This window comes from Brachyhypopomus gauderio, chromosome 9 (assembly GCF_052324685.1).
Source record: "Brachyhypopomus gauderio isolate BG-103 chromosome 9, BGAUD_0.2, whole genome shotgun sequence".
In the NCBI taxonomy this organism is placed as follows: Eukaryota; Metazoa; Chordata; class Actinopteri; order Gymnotiformes; family Hypopomidae; genus Brachyhypopomus; species Brachyhypopomus gauderio.
This window is the reverse complement of record NC_135219.1, coordinates 1,199,671-1,215,180: the sequence shown is the minus strand read 5'-3', so window position 1 is coordinate 1,215,180 and position 15,510 is coordinate 1,199,671. Positions and strand designations below refer to the sequence as shown.

At 47.8% G+C, this 15,510-nt stretch overlaps 1 protein-coding gene across 3 annotated transcripts in view; it reads left to right on the top strand.

Annotated features, from left to right (window-relative positions):
• The first annotated feature begins 1,371 nt into the window (after positions 1-1,371).
• Positions 1,372-15,510, top strand: part of ube2j1 (ubiquitin-conjugating enzyme E2, J1) — a 28,956-nt gene continuing 14,817 nt past the window's right edge. For 2 of the 3 annotated variants that reach the window (XM_077016376.1, XM_077016374.1), the window contains exons 1-4: positions 1,372-1,746; positions 11,144-11,217; positions 11,600-11,731; positions 12,755-12,839. In XM_077016376.1, the coding sequence (XP_076872491.1) occupies positions 1,716-1,746; positions 11,144-11,217; positions 11,600-11,731; positions 12,755-12,839 (322 nt within the window). In that variant the 5' untranslated portion in view covers positions 1,372-1,715. Of the gene's footprint in view, positions 1,747-5,424; positions 6,277-11,143; positions 11,218-11,599; positions 11,732-12,754; positions 12,840-15,510 lie in introns of those variants that run through there. The other variant, XM_077016375.1, reaches the window with a different exon arrangement.

Sequence of the window (15,510 nt, the reverse complement as noted above, 5' to 3'; positions counted from 1 at the left end):
TAACAATGGAATTGTAAATATAATACAAGTATATGTATTGTAAGTACACCTGTCTCTCGCACGGCCAGAGTAGAGGGAGAGGAGTATACCTGTCTCTTGTACGGCCAGAGTAGACAGAGAGGAGTATACCTGTCTCTCGCACAGCCAGAGTAGACAGAGAGAGGAGTATACCTGTCTCTCGCACGGCCACAGTAGGCGGAGAGAGGAGTATACCTGTCTCTCGCACGGCCACAGTAGGCGGAGAGAGGAGTATACCTGTCTCTCGCACGGCCACAGTAAACAGAGAGAGGAGTATACCTGTCTCTCGCACAGCCACAGTAGGCAGAGAGAGGAGTATACCTGTCTCTCGCACGGCCAGAGTAGACAGAGGAGTATACCTGTCTCTCGCACGGCCAGAGTAGACAGAGAGAGGAGTGTACCTGTCTCTCGCACGGCCACAGTAGACAGAGGAGTATACCTGTCTCTCGCACGGCCAGAGTAGACAGAGAGAGGAGTATACCTGTCTCTCGCACGGCCACAGTAAACAGAGAGAGGAGTATACCTGTCTCTCGCACAGCCACAGTAGGCAGAGAGAGGAGTATACCTGTCTCTCGCACGGCCACAGTAGACAGAGGAGTATACCTGTCTCTCGCACGGCCAGAGTAGACAGAGAGAGGAGTGTACCTGTCTCTCGCACGGCCACAGTAGACAGAGGAGTATACCTGTCTCTCGCACGGCCAGAGTAGACAGAGAGAGGAGTGTACCTGTCTCTCGCACGGCCACAGTAGACAGAGGAGTATACCTGTCTCTCGCACGGCCAGAGTAGACAGAGAGAGGAGTGTACCTGTCTCTCACACTGTCAGAGTAGACAGAGAGAGGAGTATACCTGTCTCTCGCACGGCCAGAGTAGACAGAGAGAGGAGTGTACCTGTCTTTCACACTGTCAGAGTAGACAGAGAGAGGAGTATACCTGTCTCTCGCACGGCCACAGTAGACAGAGAGAGGAGTGTACCTGTCTCTCACACTGTCAGAGTAGACAGAGAGAGGAGTATACCTGTCTCTCGCATGGCCACAGTAGACAGAGAGAGGAGTGTACCTGTCGCAGTTGTGCCAACTCCATTCTGTTGAAATTCGCTAAGCGTTTTTACTAAAAGTTGCTAAAAGTCTCTGAAAATTCGTTAACTCTAACAACAAATACTAGTGTCATATTGCCGTCCTCCTTTTGGGGGTTATTGCAGTGGCCCTCCTACTATGATATAATTAGTTTAATAGCTACATATATAATTGCTTTGCATGTTTTATTGTCTTAATCGAGTGCATACAGTGTAACTTTCTTGAATAAAATTATGAATATGGTTTTAAATAAAGTTTTGTCATTCAAAATCGGCAAGTCCTCGCTTTCGTTTTTGTGCGACGTTGAGGCCGTCGTGTCGTTTAACGCCGTCTGTCCGTACCGTCACTGGTCCGGACTAGGACAAACAAACTTTGCCACGTCAGATATTTTTTTCCTGCGAATGCGACACGACGATGACAGTCGGCTGGAGTTAGCTGTAGGGTTCGCGGAAAACTGGCCTCCAGCCTACCCAGGCTATCAGTCTCGACGGTTTTTGGAGCAGGGAGCTAAGAGCTAAGCTAACTGGCTAAACGCGCGAGCCGCGCTAGAATTTACCTCAGAATTTACCACAGAAATTTACCTCAGAATTTATCTCAGAATTTACCACAGGAGACCTGTCGACATGGAGAACAAATACAACCTCAAGAGTCCAGGTAGCCGACCGTCGTGTGTTCAACAGAGTGTTTTAATGGGTTTTATAACGCGTCGTCGTGTTCAACAGCGCAGCGGTCGCCGGCTCTAACGTTAGCAGGCGAGCTAATAACGCGAGTTTGTGTTGCGGTTTGATTAGCCGGCTAACGCTAGCTAGCCGCTCGCGCACTCAGAGCAGCTGGCGCGCGCGCACAGATCAGACGTGGAGTTGACGCGATGCGTTGATCCGATGATGGCGAAATTAAGATAGTTTTAGACTCCTCTTAAGATTAAATGACAAATATTTGTGGAGAGTTAACTAGTTGCATTACTAAGATAGCCAGCTAACGCGTGTCGGTGTCGTTTAACAGTTAATATTGCAAGTGTTGATACGTTGTTGTTGTATAGATGACAGATGATTCATTGTCTAATAATAATTATTGGCATTTCTCTGGTGTGCGGTTTTTTTCGTCTAGTATCATTTCAGCATTTGAAGTTCTTAGGTAACACGGAGACTACGGTTTAAATGTTATAGTTACTTATAAATGATCTGAGGGAACATTTGGAAACCAAATTTATTTCAAATGGACAAGTTGTTAGCTAGCTAGCTAGCCGGCACACTGACTGATATTTTCTAGAAACAGGTGCTTGACTTCTCAGGCTGTTCCGTGAATTCACCTGTTTCGTGTTTTTAAAGAAAGCCGGTGTTGTGAGTTTCCAATGACACTCGAGTTTCCCGATAGTCATTTGTATTAATAAGCAGACAAATCAGCTCTGATGTGCTGTCACCAGGTCACGGAGCCCTTCGACTTCACTACTTTGGGCTCGTACAGATCTGTGAAATTTGTCCCAACCTTTCAGATTGTGCAGGAAAGGGATACTAGCTGTTTTTGTTTTATTCACTCGCATGTCCTGTCTCACTGAAGCAGGAACTAAGGCCTGTTGTATCTGCTTCATGGGGCCATCTCAAGGGCTTGTTTACCAAAGGGAACGCGATCTGTTGAAAGGACCTTGTGAGGCCTGTTTGAGTGTTCAGTATGTTGGCCTGGTTTCAGTCGTCCCTGTGACATAAAACTAATCACAGATAATTATACTCTATTCTGTTGTCTCATGAATTTACATAATGAAGGATGGATAATGGCTCTCTGATTGCTGGCAAGAAGGAGGGGCGATGTCCTGAAGATCTTGAAATTTCAGACAAGCTTGTGTTAACGCCACTGTTTTGATTTAACTTATTAATATCGGTGAAAAACTGGGGTTGGTAAGACACTGTGAACCCCTTTCTTTGAGACCTGGTACTCCTACCAGGAAGTTCTGTGGTTCTTTGTAGAGTTTGTTGGCTGGTTATAACAAGACTTGAGGCATGCTTGTATTAGATGCCGCGGGCCATGCTATTTCACTGAATGCCTTAATTGAGGGTCTAGAGACTGAATAATTGCAGAGACCCTGATCGCAGTAGCAGTTAATTATGCAGCTACTTGTGGAGCTGAGATGTGCTACCCTAAAGTGCAAACAGGAAGCAGGTAGTGAATGTGTGGAAAATTCTTGTTCAGTTGTCTTTATTTGCATATGACATCCTTCTGAGCTCCTCCTTTAGTGTCATATGCAGATTTGTCACAGCATGACTTGGAGAAGGTCACTTCATTAGCACTGTTAATACTACTTCACTCGTGGGCTTGGTATTTTACACACACGTCTCCATAGCACTCATCTCATTTATTCTTTGTCAGTACACATTCTTTGAGCTTTGTTCAGAAACGACAATCTATTTCTCTCTCTCTCTCTCTTATTGAATTAGGCTAGTTCCTCTGAAATGAGAATATCAAACCTTAGACACAGTTGCCATTGACATAAACAACAACAAAAAAAAGATGTTCACTGCTCCTGCCCACCAGAGATGAATGGTTGCAGCAGCTGACTGTAATTATGTCATTCAGTACATATATAGGGCTAAGGGCCCTACAGTGTTTTAGTACACCTTTAAACAAACCTGTAAATGAACATTGGAGGGAGAGTGTTACGTAAGGTGATTTCATGCTTGGCCTGTCCCTCTAAGGGTCGGTGAGTGTCTAGACACCCTTTCTACCACCTGAGCCAGGGGCCGGACTGGGAGGAGCCTAAACCTGTCACTTCAATTTCTTGTCAGGTGATTTGTGTGCAGACAGCGAAGGGGGCGGGATTGTGGGCTGGGCTGCGGGCGGAGAAAGTACAGCGCGGAGAATAAGTGGGGACCTTGTCGTCAGTTTGGGTTGTGCTGTTTGTAAGGGCAGTATCACAGATACAGGGTGGGGAGGCGGGTAGCCAGGGGTTTAGTTGGCCCCCCTTCCAAGCTGTTGGTGACTGGGCTCGTCTCTTTCTGTGTTAGTGTCACCTCATGGGCTGGGAATACCCCACACAGACACAGTTTGGCTTCAGTATTTTAGCGCCTCCATTATGAGTGATTACATTCATGGAGAGGGGGCTCATGACAGCTGATTCATCTGAATAGGTTGTTTGAAAGCCCACTGTCACGGAGCTGCAGCCTACAGTGCTACTCAAACGGAAGATTAACTTTTATTAGAATGAAACCACAAGTTTAGTTTGTGGCCTGCAGGTTCAGCACGAGGGCACAGACTGGTATCGCCTGACAGAAGGATCCCAGCGTGGCTCTGTGCAGTCCAGACAGATGGTTTTTTAATGTGGTGGGCTGCATTATCGGCACCACGCAGGAGCCATTAAGATGGAGTTGTGTCGGGGCTAAACGAGAGGGAGGTGCTAACCTCTGGGCGGAGCGGCCCACGCAGCCGTGGCCATGCCAGTCAGGGAAGAAAAAAAAAAAAAGTTGCGTTGGGAGGATCACAGGAAGGCGAGGGAGTGTGCTTGCGCTTTCTCTCTCTCGCTCTTTCTCTCTCTTTCTCTCTCTCTCTCGCTCTCTTTCATGGTCCCCTTTAAGCCTCTGGCTCTGTGAACACACAAGGATGGAGGAGAAGAAAGACAAGGAAGTGTAGGGCATGGAGGCGTGATGGTGCTCCAAGACCAAGCCGATTTACAGCATCCACTCACTCAGACGTGCCTCTGTCTCAATCTCTCCCTCCCTCCCTCTCTATCTGTCTCCCTCCGTCTGTCTCTCTCTCTCTCTTTCTATCTCCTTCTCTCTCTCTCCCTCTCACTATCTGTCTCTCTTTGTCTGTCTCTGTCTTTCTGTCTGTCTCTTTGCTCGAGTCTTCTTACCTATCATTCTCTTTTTTCCCCAAGACTTACAGTAAAAGCCAGAACAGATGAATTAAAGCACGTGCTTAAAATAAAAAGTTCCTAGCTTTTCTGAGTGAGATATTAGTGTGGCTCCACAGTGAATTCAGAGTGCTAAAACAGCATTCCACATTTGCATAGTTCCACATTTTTAAGTCTTATTGAATTGGTACTGCCTGTGTTTATTGCCCTAAAACACTCTGGCACACATTGAAGCAGTTCCTATCCTACTGTTTATATGTGCACTTCCTTTACGTCTCTCTGGCAGGGCCAGGCTGGTGTCTCTCTGGCAGGGCCAGGCTGGTGTCTCTCTGGCAGGGCCAGGCTGGTGTCTCTCTGGCAGGGCCAGGCTGGTGTCTCTCTGGCAGGGCCAGGCTGGTGTCTCTCTGGCAGGGCCAGGCTGGTGTCTCTCTGGCAGGGCCAGGCTGGTGTCTCTGGCAGGGCCAGGCTGGTGTCTCTCTGGCAGGGCCAGGCTGGTGTCTCTCTGGCAGGGCCAGGCTGGTGTCTCTCTGGCAGGGCCAGGCTGGTGTCTCTCTGGCAGGGCCAGGCTGGTGTCTCTCTGGCAGGGCCAGGCTGGTGTCTCTCTGGCAGGGCCAGGCTGGTGTCTCTCTGGCAGGGCCAGGCTGGTGTCTCTCTGGCAGGGCCAGGCTGGTGTCTCTCTGGCAGGGCCAGGCTGGTGTCTCTCTGGCAGGGCCAGGCTGGTGTCTCTGGCAGGGCCAGGCTGGTGTCTCAGGCAGGGCCAGGCTGGTCTCTCGTCTAGGTCAAACTGGCCCAAGGTGCTCCTAGACCAAACATCCATGCCTGGACCAGTCTGCTTTAATCTATGGAACACGACTCTAGATGATCACATCTTTGTCTGCCTGTCTCTGACTTCTCTCTCTGCAACGTCTCTCTCTCTCTCTCCCTCCCTCCCCTTCCTTACCTCTCTCTGTCTTCTCCTATGGCCTCAAGATCAAAGGCCTTCAAGCTTGTCTCTCTGCGCTCATTACCCAGCATGCCTTGTACATGTGACTGCATCTGTGAGAGGCTCCTGCTGAGAGTCAGAGCCTGGAGGACCCAATCTGCTCCAGTCCTCTGTCTCCCTGTCTTTCTCTCTGCCTTTCTCCCTATCTTTCTTCCTGTCTGTCTCCCTGTCTTTCTCTCTGCTTTTCTCCCTATCTTTCTTCCTGTCTGTCTTCTTCCCTTTCGAGCAGGCCGCCATGTGTGGACATGCACATCGTAGCTAGCAAGCTGAACTGATCCAGTGTGCCTGCACAGAGGATGATCGTTCTTTCTAAAGCGAGGCGAGGCTGTGAACTTGCAACACTGTTCCTGCTTCTTTTTAGGTGTGTCTAACAGAACAACAACAACAGAAAAAGCCCTCAGAGCTCAAATAAATACACTAATTGGTTATTGGTGGAAGGCATTAGCTTGAATACCATAAAGGAAAACGGATAACACGGTGCTCCAAATCACGGTTAATCCCACAGGGCTGGTATTGAAGTATGCGTGCGGATTTCTTCGGTGGTTGAATCTTGAGAGAAGTCAGCTACACGTACCATCAAAGTATACCATGAAACACTGCCGTTTTAACTGTTCTGTCGAAGTAACCTCACTGATAATCGGGCTGTGAAAAATGACTTCAGCTACGTGGTCCTGATGAGCTGTGGTCATTGTCCTTTGCCGTCGAATGTGGTGTTGTGTCGTGTGTTCAGTGCTCTGAGGGCGCTCTCAGACTCAATCTTATTGCGGTTTGAAGGATTCCCCTTTTAAATTAGCAGTGAACTACAGATAATGATGGTGGAATTGCCCAAGGTTTGTAATCACAAACAGTAATCAAGGGCTGTGTGGAGAATGCTTCTCCCTGCTCCATTTTAAGAGAAAATATGAATGTGATTACTTTGGACTCACCGACCGTGTCCTGTAGCGGTTCAAATGCTGTACGTTCTCACAAGCCATTCACAAAGCGTTTTTATTTACTCGAATATTAATTACACTATTATTACGATTATAATGACAAACACAAAAAATGAATGAAGAAGTCAAAATCTCAGTTAAACCTAACGATGTCTGATACAACGACCCGACATAAAAGCGAGTAAATGTGCAAGCACGGTGACATTCTTCTTCCTAAATGGACAGATCCGGATAAGAAGCGACGCGTCTATTTTTAAAGTCTTCTTGAAAGAAGTTATTGCTTCATCACCACTGTCACTCGGTAATACCGGGTGGGAAATCTGGGAAAAGGCCTTCATCCTCATCATTTCTGATTTCTGTCAAAACGAGGATAATGCGATAAGACTGCAGACTTTGCGCTGCGAGCTGGATTATTTTGCGCCCCAGTTTATTCCAGCGTAATCTGGGTTGGATTTTGAGAAGAATCGCACAATGACTCTAAACAGTGGCTAGTTGATACCAAGTACTCATTTCTGTTCATCATCAACTTCTGCATTTTTATAGTCGTATTGCTTTTCATGGACTATCAAAAGGTGGAGGGACACATCGTGTGCTGAACCATGACGGGGTCGTTCCATGTGTAATATGTCAAAACACGTTTGTCTGATAGGACGTGTGACCCCACAGCTCGGAGCTAGAACAGATCACCCCGTTATAGCCAGTTCGTAATTGAAAGTACAGCTCGGGGCTAGACCATTATAGCGAGTTTGTAATTTTCATATGACCTTTAGGTGGTTTTATTTTTCTTGGGTCAACATAAATCCAAACAATCTGCTTCAAGGCATTTCTTAACAGCAAATAAGGCGATGTGGATGACAAACATTTGATTGATTATTCTGATGGATATTAACCTTAGACTCACTAGCCCGTTTATAACAGCCCCGACTGTGTGCCAGTGGTCCCAGGCTGTGTGAAATTATTGTCAACGGAAAGTTGTCAGTAGTTAAAACAGCCCTGATCTCAGCTGTGTATCGCTTCTATTTCAAGCGTTTCTCTTCTCTTTTTCATTTTCCGATCGAACTAAGCGCGGTAATTAGGGCGCAGTTTTCTTTCTTCATTAACTCGAGCGTGCCTCGACGTGACTTTTGCGGAACATTAATCACGTTTTGTAATTTGTTATTAATATCCTGCTACCCACGGCGTGTGGCGTAGTCACTGGAGAACGTGCGAGTGCGCTGCCCCATATAATTGCCGCTCAGCGCTCACACAGACCAACGAAAACAGCTTCTATGCAGAGGTGTGATTCAGCAAGAATCACAGAATCGTCAGGACTGAGACGATTTTGCCAGAGCGCCCCAACCCCGTTTATGTTGGTGATGGGGAGGCGATGGCCTATATGGCCCAGTGATGCTCCTGTCCTGTGGCTTTCCAGTTTACAAGCTTACCCCCCCCCCCCCCCCCACCCAAATAATTAGTATTTATCTACCACTGGGCACTAGGCTATACGGGTTCTACACATGTTTGAATTAAATTTCAACGTAATAATTAGTTTAGCACAATGGCATTCCTCAGTCGTAACATTGACCTTATGGTCGCTTCTTTTTGTGAGATGCTGCCATGGTTTCCTTGCTGTCTCTCCCTCTGCCTGTCTGTAGTGATGGCTGAGTGTCTGTCTGCCTGTAGTGATGGCTGAGTGTCTGTCAGCCTGTATGTAGTGATGGCTGAGTGTCTGTCTGCCTGTCTGTAGTGATGGCTGAGTGTCTGCCTGCCTGTCTGTAGTGATGGCTGAGTGTCTGTCTGCCTGCCTGTCTGTAGTGATGGCTGAGTGTCTGTCTGCCTGCCTGTCTGTAGTGATGGCTGAGTGTCTGTCTGCCTGCCTGTATGTAGTCATGGCTGAGTGTCTGTCTGCCTGCCTGTCTGTAGTGATGGCTGAGTGTCTGTCTGCATGTCTGTAATGATGGCTGAGTGTCTGTCTGCCTGTATGTAGTGATGGCTGAGTGTCTGTCTGCCTGTCTGTAATGATGGCTGAGTGTCTGCCTGCCTGTCTGTAGTGATGGCTGAGTGTCTGTCTGCCTGTCTGTAGTGATGGCTGACTGTCTGTCTGCCTGTCTGTAGTGATGGCTGAGTGTCTGTCTGCCTGCCTGTCTGTAGTGATGGCTGAGTGTCTGTCTGCCTGCCTGTCTGTAGTGATGGCTGAGTGTCTGTCTGCCTGTATGTAGTGATGGCTGAGTGTCTGTCTGCCTGCCTGTCTGTAGTGATGGCTGAGTGTCTATCTGCCTGTCTGTAGTGATGGCTGAGTGTCTGCCTGCCTGTCTGTAGTGATGGCTGAGTGTCTGTCTGCCTGTCTGTAGTGATGGCTGAGTGTCTGTCTGCCTGTCTGTAGTGATGGCTGAGTGTCTGTCTGCCTGTCTGACTGGGTGAGGTCATCTGTTGTGACGTCCCCTCCTTCTTCACACATGCTCGGCTTGGTGAGTTTCAGCTGCATGGGGAGGTGTTTTCATGGAGCGTGTGCACGGGGAGGCATGTGGGTCCTGTGATGGCCTCCTCCTCCTCCCTCCCTCCTCATCCTCCTCAGGACAGGGAGGAATATCACTCCCTCTCACCACATTTACGGCATTTGGCAGACGCCCTTATCCAGAGCGACTTACATTTTTATCTCATTTTTATACAAGTGAGCAATTAAGGGTTAAGGGCCTTGCTCAGGGGCACCTCAGTCATGGCATCAGGCCTGGGGATCGAACCCACGACCCTCCGGTCAGAAGACCAGTTCCCTAACCACCAGGCCATGACTCACCACCGGCTGCTTTTACTTGTTAAATTTACTATCATGCTTCCTGTCTGTCTGCTTGCTCTCTCTATATTTATTTCCTCTGTTTTTGGTCGTTTTCTTTATTTATTCCTTTTTCTGACTGGCAGTCAGCCAGTCTCACTCCTCTCCACTTTCTATGCATCTCTGTCAGTGTGTTTCTCTCTCTCTCTCTCTCTCTGTCCCTCTCTCTCGGTCTGCTGAGTTCACCTCTAATGCACTTTCCCTGTTCCTAATTTCCTTTAATTCCAGAAGCAATTTCATTGTGAAAACAAGTTTGTTCCACTTTGCCAATTATTTTCCAATTTCAGCCGTAGCCGTAGTCCCTGTTATTAAACCAAGGTGAGTTTGGCCCCTGCACTTCTAAAGCCCTCATCGTCTGCTACACCCTAACACGGAGGGAGCGTGGTTGTGGGTGGAGAGGGTAGCTGGACGCCATTCAATCGTTTGGAAGCTAGTGACCCGTTCCAAACGGACGGTTCCTTTGAGCGGAGCCAAGAAGTGAAATGCAGCTCAGGACGGCGCGGGACTGCAGGGCTGATACCGCCGCTCCGAATTCACAGACGAGCTGGAGCGGCGCCATGACGCTTCCTGGTCAGCACGCCCCGCCCCCCTCCGGGTAGAGCTGTTGAATGGGGAAGTGACGCTGGAGGTTTCTCACGTAAGGTGGTGCTGGATGCCACGTGCTCCACACTGGCCCGTCGGCGGAGGGAGAGGGAGGCTGGGGACAGATGCACCATTTCACTCTATTCCTGCTGCACCTCGCGTGGTATTCTGTAACTGTGTCGGTATCCTGTTGCTGTTCTTTTGTTCGGGTGTTCAAACACTACAGCTACTGTCGCTGTCGTGTCTCCACTTCGTTTGTAAATGCTCAGAGACAATAGGACAGGCAGAGTCTTCTAACTGGCCCTTCAGCAGAAGGGTTGTTCCCTTGAGAAGGGTGATAAAGGAGCTCTGGCCGTGACAGTTGGACGAGCATCAGTGGCATGTCTCTCCAGCGATCCCCTCACACCGTCCCGGGGAGGCCGAAAGGCCAGTCAGTGTGTCCTGTCTCTGTGCCCCTGCTCAGAGCTGCTGCAGGTGGATTAGTCTACAGACACTGGTGTGTGTGTGTGCACAGTGCACGTGTATGCGTGTGCACGTGTGCCGGTGTGCATGTGCAACAGTGCACACAGCTGCCTATAGCTGTTTTCCTCTCTTCATGCTTTGATGGTCTGCTGTCACCAGAGCTCCTGTTATTCTGCTCCACTTAACAGTTCTGCAGAGATAAATCTGAAATCGAACTGCAAAAAATGTTAATACTCCTGCACTGTAGATCATCTTCAGTTCAGAACCAGGAACAATTCACATGCACAAGACTGCAGTAGAATAAAATTACAGCTGCTGAGTTACTGCTCAAAACGTTTGAGCGTAGAACGTACATCTATACATCTACACACATACATACGTCCTGCTGTTGGCACGGTGGCGGACCTTCTTGGGGCTGATGGGGGTGTTGTGTTGTTTGGCAGCCGTGAAGAGGCTGATGAAGGAGGCGGTGGAACTTCGCGAGCCGACGGAGCACTACCACGCCCAGCCTCTTGAGGTGAGGACGCTCTGTGAGCCCCGAGTGGCCCCCTCTCCCCAGCAGGCTAGCTGAACTGGGGGGGGGGATACATTAATAAATCATAGCCAGTCCTTTATGAAGCTGAAAATCTCACAGTGATTATTTTAAGGCAGAATGTGAGAACAAATGACAGTAAATTATCGTGCGTTTATATTTGGCGGTCACAGGCATTCTGTCAAGTCACGTAGATGTCTTCAAACTGAAATGCTGTAAATTTAAAAAGCCTGTTAAAGTAGTCTGTGCATGCAATAACACGCCCTTCCTTCCTTGATAGCTAAACAACGTGCTAGAAATGTGGGGTTAGTGTCGACCCTTGTGTGCTGATGAGTGCGGGGGGGCTCCTGTCTGTGTGACCCTTCAGGACAACCTCTTTGAGTGGCACTTCTCTGTCCGCGGGCCCCCAGACTCGGACTTTGACGGCGGGATCTACCACGGCCGCATCGTTCTTCCTCCCGAGTACCCGATGAAGCCTCCTAGCATCATCCTCCTCACCGTAAGACATTTCTCTCCCCACCAACCCCCAAACTAAAAGGAATAACGTACCCCAAAATGCGGAGGTCATTCTAAGGTCATGAAAGGGGGGACTGACTGGAGATTTCAGAGACATCTGGTGATACGCAGTGATGTCAGAGCTACTGTAACCTCTAAACGTTCCAGACTACTTAGATGTGAAGCACCTCATGGTCCTTGGTTGTAAGGACCATGAGGTTGTAAGGACCATTCACTCATTCACTCACTCATTCACTCACTCACTCACTCACTCACTCACTCACTCACTCACTCAAATTTAGAGCAAAAATAAAATTCTACACAAGGGGGTTAGCACTGAAATAGCTTTGGTGCTTGGCAAAAATGACAGTATGTACTTGTTATTTAATGATGAAATGATGAAAGATAGAGGTATACCAGTACATCTTGTGCCTTGTGTCAATAACCCCAGAACCAGAGCCACACGCACACTTTTTGAATGACTCTCTCCAGTACTCCACTCCCCTGCCTGATTTTCACCCCTCTCTGGCAACGTTAGACGGAGAGGACATGGAGCCATCAAAGCGCTGGCCTGGACTGTCTGACATGTCCAGAGATCTGAAGCCTTTGGTGGTTTTGCCTGTCAGGTGGCTGTCGCTCCCCTTACAGTCCAGGGCTTGTTTGCAGGAACTTACACAGTGCCAGAGTCGTTCATGAAGTTGATATTGGTGACCGAGGGGTCATTCTTTGATTAGACTACATTGTTCACTCTTCCTTCTGCTCCTCTGTCTCACTCATCTGTCTGGTCCTCTTTCTTACTCTTTCGTCTGGTCTTCTGTCTCACTCTTTCATTTGCTCCTCTGTCTCACTCTTCTGTCTGGTCCTCTATCTTCTGGTGTTAAGGATTTCCAGACACCAGTTTGTGCTCCTTAACCATCACCATTAATCCGATTCTATTTTTATTTTCCCCTAATCATCCTCCCTTCCCTCTTTCTGTGTTGCAGTGACAAGTTGCCATGTCTCTAATCAGTGCTGAATTCCCTTTCAGCCCAACGGGCGGTTTGAAGTGGGAAAAAAGATCTGCCTGAGCATATCTGGCCATCACCCTGAGACCTGGCAACCCTCCTGGAGCAGTGGGTATCCCCCTGACACACACACACACACACACACACACACACACACACTTATTTATGGCCAGCAACAACAGTCTGACTAAACATAATGCTAGCTCTCCATGCTCGGCTGGAACATGAAAGAGGGGAGAGCAAATGAGGGATTAAGGGGTTCATTTAAATTTAAATGAAGTCGGCATGCTAATGTCCTCCGGCAGAGGCGTCCTCCCCATTGTTCTATTAGCACATTTTCTCTTTGCTCGTAATTGATTAGACTGAAGGAGTCCGAGAGAGACGCGGGACAGCGCGAGCGTCCCTCTCTGCACCTTGTCCCCGCGTCCACACCTCTCCGTATTTTTCTGCGGAAAAACCCGCGTCCCGCCTGCTACATACGCATAGCAGACTACACTCAGCAGCAGAATTTCTGAATTAAGCATTTTGCATCCACACAATATTCTCTGAATGTGTTTTTCACATCGTTCTTTTAGAGAAAGGCCTGTGTTTAATTATGCCAACAGATTTATATTTTAAACCCCAGCCCATCTAAAAGGGCTTGTTCTATCCCTCAGGATCTCCCAGCATTATTGGAGGGTTTGTATAGTAATATATTATTATAATCCACCACTTGCAGCTGTATCATTCAGAGTTAGAAAATCAACCTCGAAAGTGGGTTTAAAGACTTCGGAAGGGCTTTGAATAGAGTACATAAGGCTGCATTTTCCACCACCTTGTGTTTTGAAGTCTCTCTGAGTATTCTTTCTGTGCTTTGTACGCTCGGCGTCTCAGAGCCGCGTGGGTTGTTTATGTTTTGGGGGGGGGGGTGGGGGGGGGTTGATGGCAGTGTAATCAAAGTTTTATGTCACTGCCTTGTGTTCTAAAGTGACTCGTGGGACGCCCGACGCCATCTCCCCTCCCCCCTCCCCCCTCCGCTTCACTCGTCTCTTTATACCACCTACAAGAGGAGAGAGGAGAGAGATTCGCAAAGTTGGCGCCAGTTACGACGAACGGTGGCTGTGCGGGTTTTGCTTTCTGGCACAGCTTTTCTGTCTGGGCACATGAATGTATCCACTGAAAATTTTAATATCCATCCACTCAACATTTATATTTCTCCCATGAGAGCGGTATTTCTAGTTAATCGAAACAAATGGTGCTTCTGCAAGTAAACCGTGTTTGAGACACTATATTTCTTGTTCTGATCTTATTTGACCTCTTTCTAGCAATTTAAATTTCATCAAATAAAATAATCTTGCATGTTTCATCTTACATAATACTTCAAGTATTTATTTCTTGAAAGACGCAAAATTACAAATGCAGTAAGATAACTTCACATGATATGGTTACTTAAAATTGGTATAATTGTCTAGATAGATAGGTTTCCTTCAGGGAAATTATGATTCCAGCAGCATCATAACAGTAATAGAAGATAGAAAAAAGAGTGGATATATACAGATTAAAGAGCTTAACGAGTACTAATAATAATAAATAATAATAAAAAACAATAGAATATACGAGCCATAGAGGTATTGCACATAATTATTTCACTCTTTTAAAAATATTATTGCACTGGTTATGTTTTAATGAGCCATTAAGTTATTGTATGTAGTCCGGTTAGTGTTTTGATCAGTCCGTTTGTGACCCCTCCTCCCCTCAAAGAGGAGTTGTACAGTCCATGATGTACACAGTACATGAAGGACAAAGGAGTCTTAAAACCTGTTAGTCCTGCACTTGGGAAGGAGCAGTCGCTCACTGAACACACTCGTACACAAATGTAATAGTCTCGAATGCTTTCATATTTACAGATATTCTCTCTCATGCAATACACTGATATATATATATATATATGTATATGTATAGTGTGTGTGTGTGTGTGTGTGTGTGTGTGTGTGTGTGTGTGTGTGTGTGTGTGTGTGTGTGTGTGTGTGGTTTTCTTTCCGACAGGCTTTTTTCTTGAAACCCCACACTTGCTAATATGGAGTGTTTGTGATATGTGAGCTTGTGATGCTTCCTGTCCAGTCACTGGGGTTTGAATCCTTACTGCAGTGACAGGCCACACCTCTGCACTGCTGAGGAACGTACTCATGACCTGTATGGGCACCACTGCTCCACAGCCCCCATAACCCCCCCCTCCCCGCATGCTGGCTGTCAGCATCTGGATGCCTGGGCTCTGGTTGAATCCAGTCCTAGGGCGGTACTACCATGGACTTGTTAGCGTCATTGTTCTCCTCACATCCAGCTCTAATTATCCGGGCCTTTGTATGTTTAATTACGCATATTAGGGCAGACACATGCGAGAATGTGGGATTTAATTGGTACTGGGAGGAAACACAGCAGCTCTGTGTTGTGCTTGTGTTTTCCGTCAGCGGAAGGATAAATCCAGATTTGGCTTGGGCCGTTCGAGGAGCTTCTCTCCCATAAGCCCCCCTTTTCGCCGGCCTCTCCTCACGCCTCCTCTTCAGCCGCTGTTCACCCCCCGCAGTGCGAGAGCTCCGTCAGATGGAGCGGACGAGGTGTTACGTTGTGTTACGTATCACACACACACACACACACACACACACACACACACACACACACACACACGCGTGCGCTTGCCCTATACTAATGCGCGTGCTGCTGTCTGTGACACGGACGTCATCCTGTTCCCCTGTTGTGTAATGTGGTATGGTGGATCTTTTTTGAAGCACGTGTCATGACT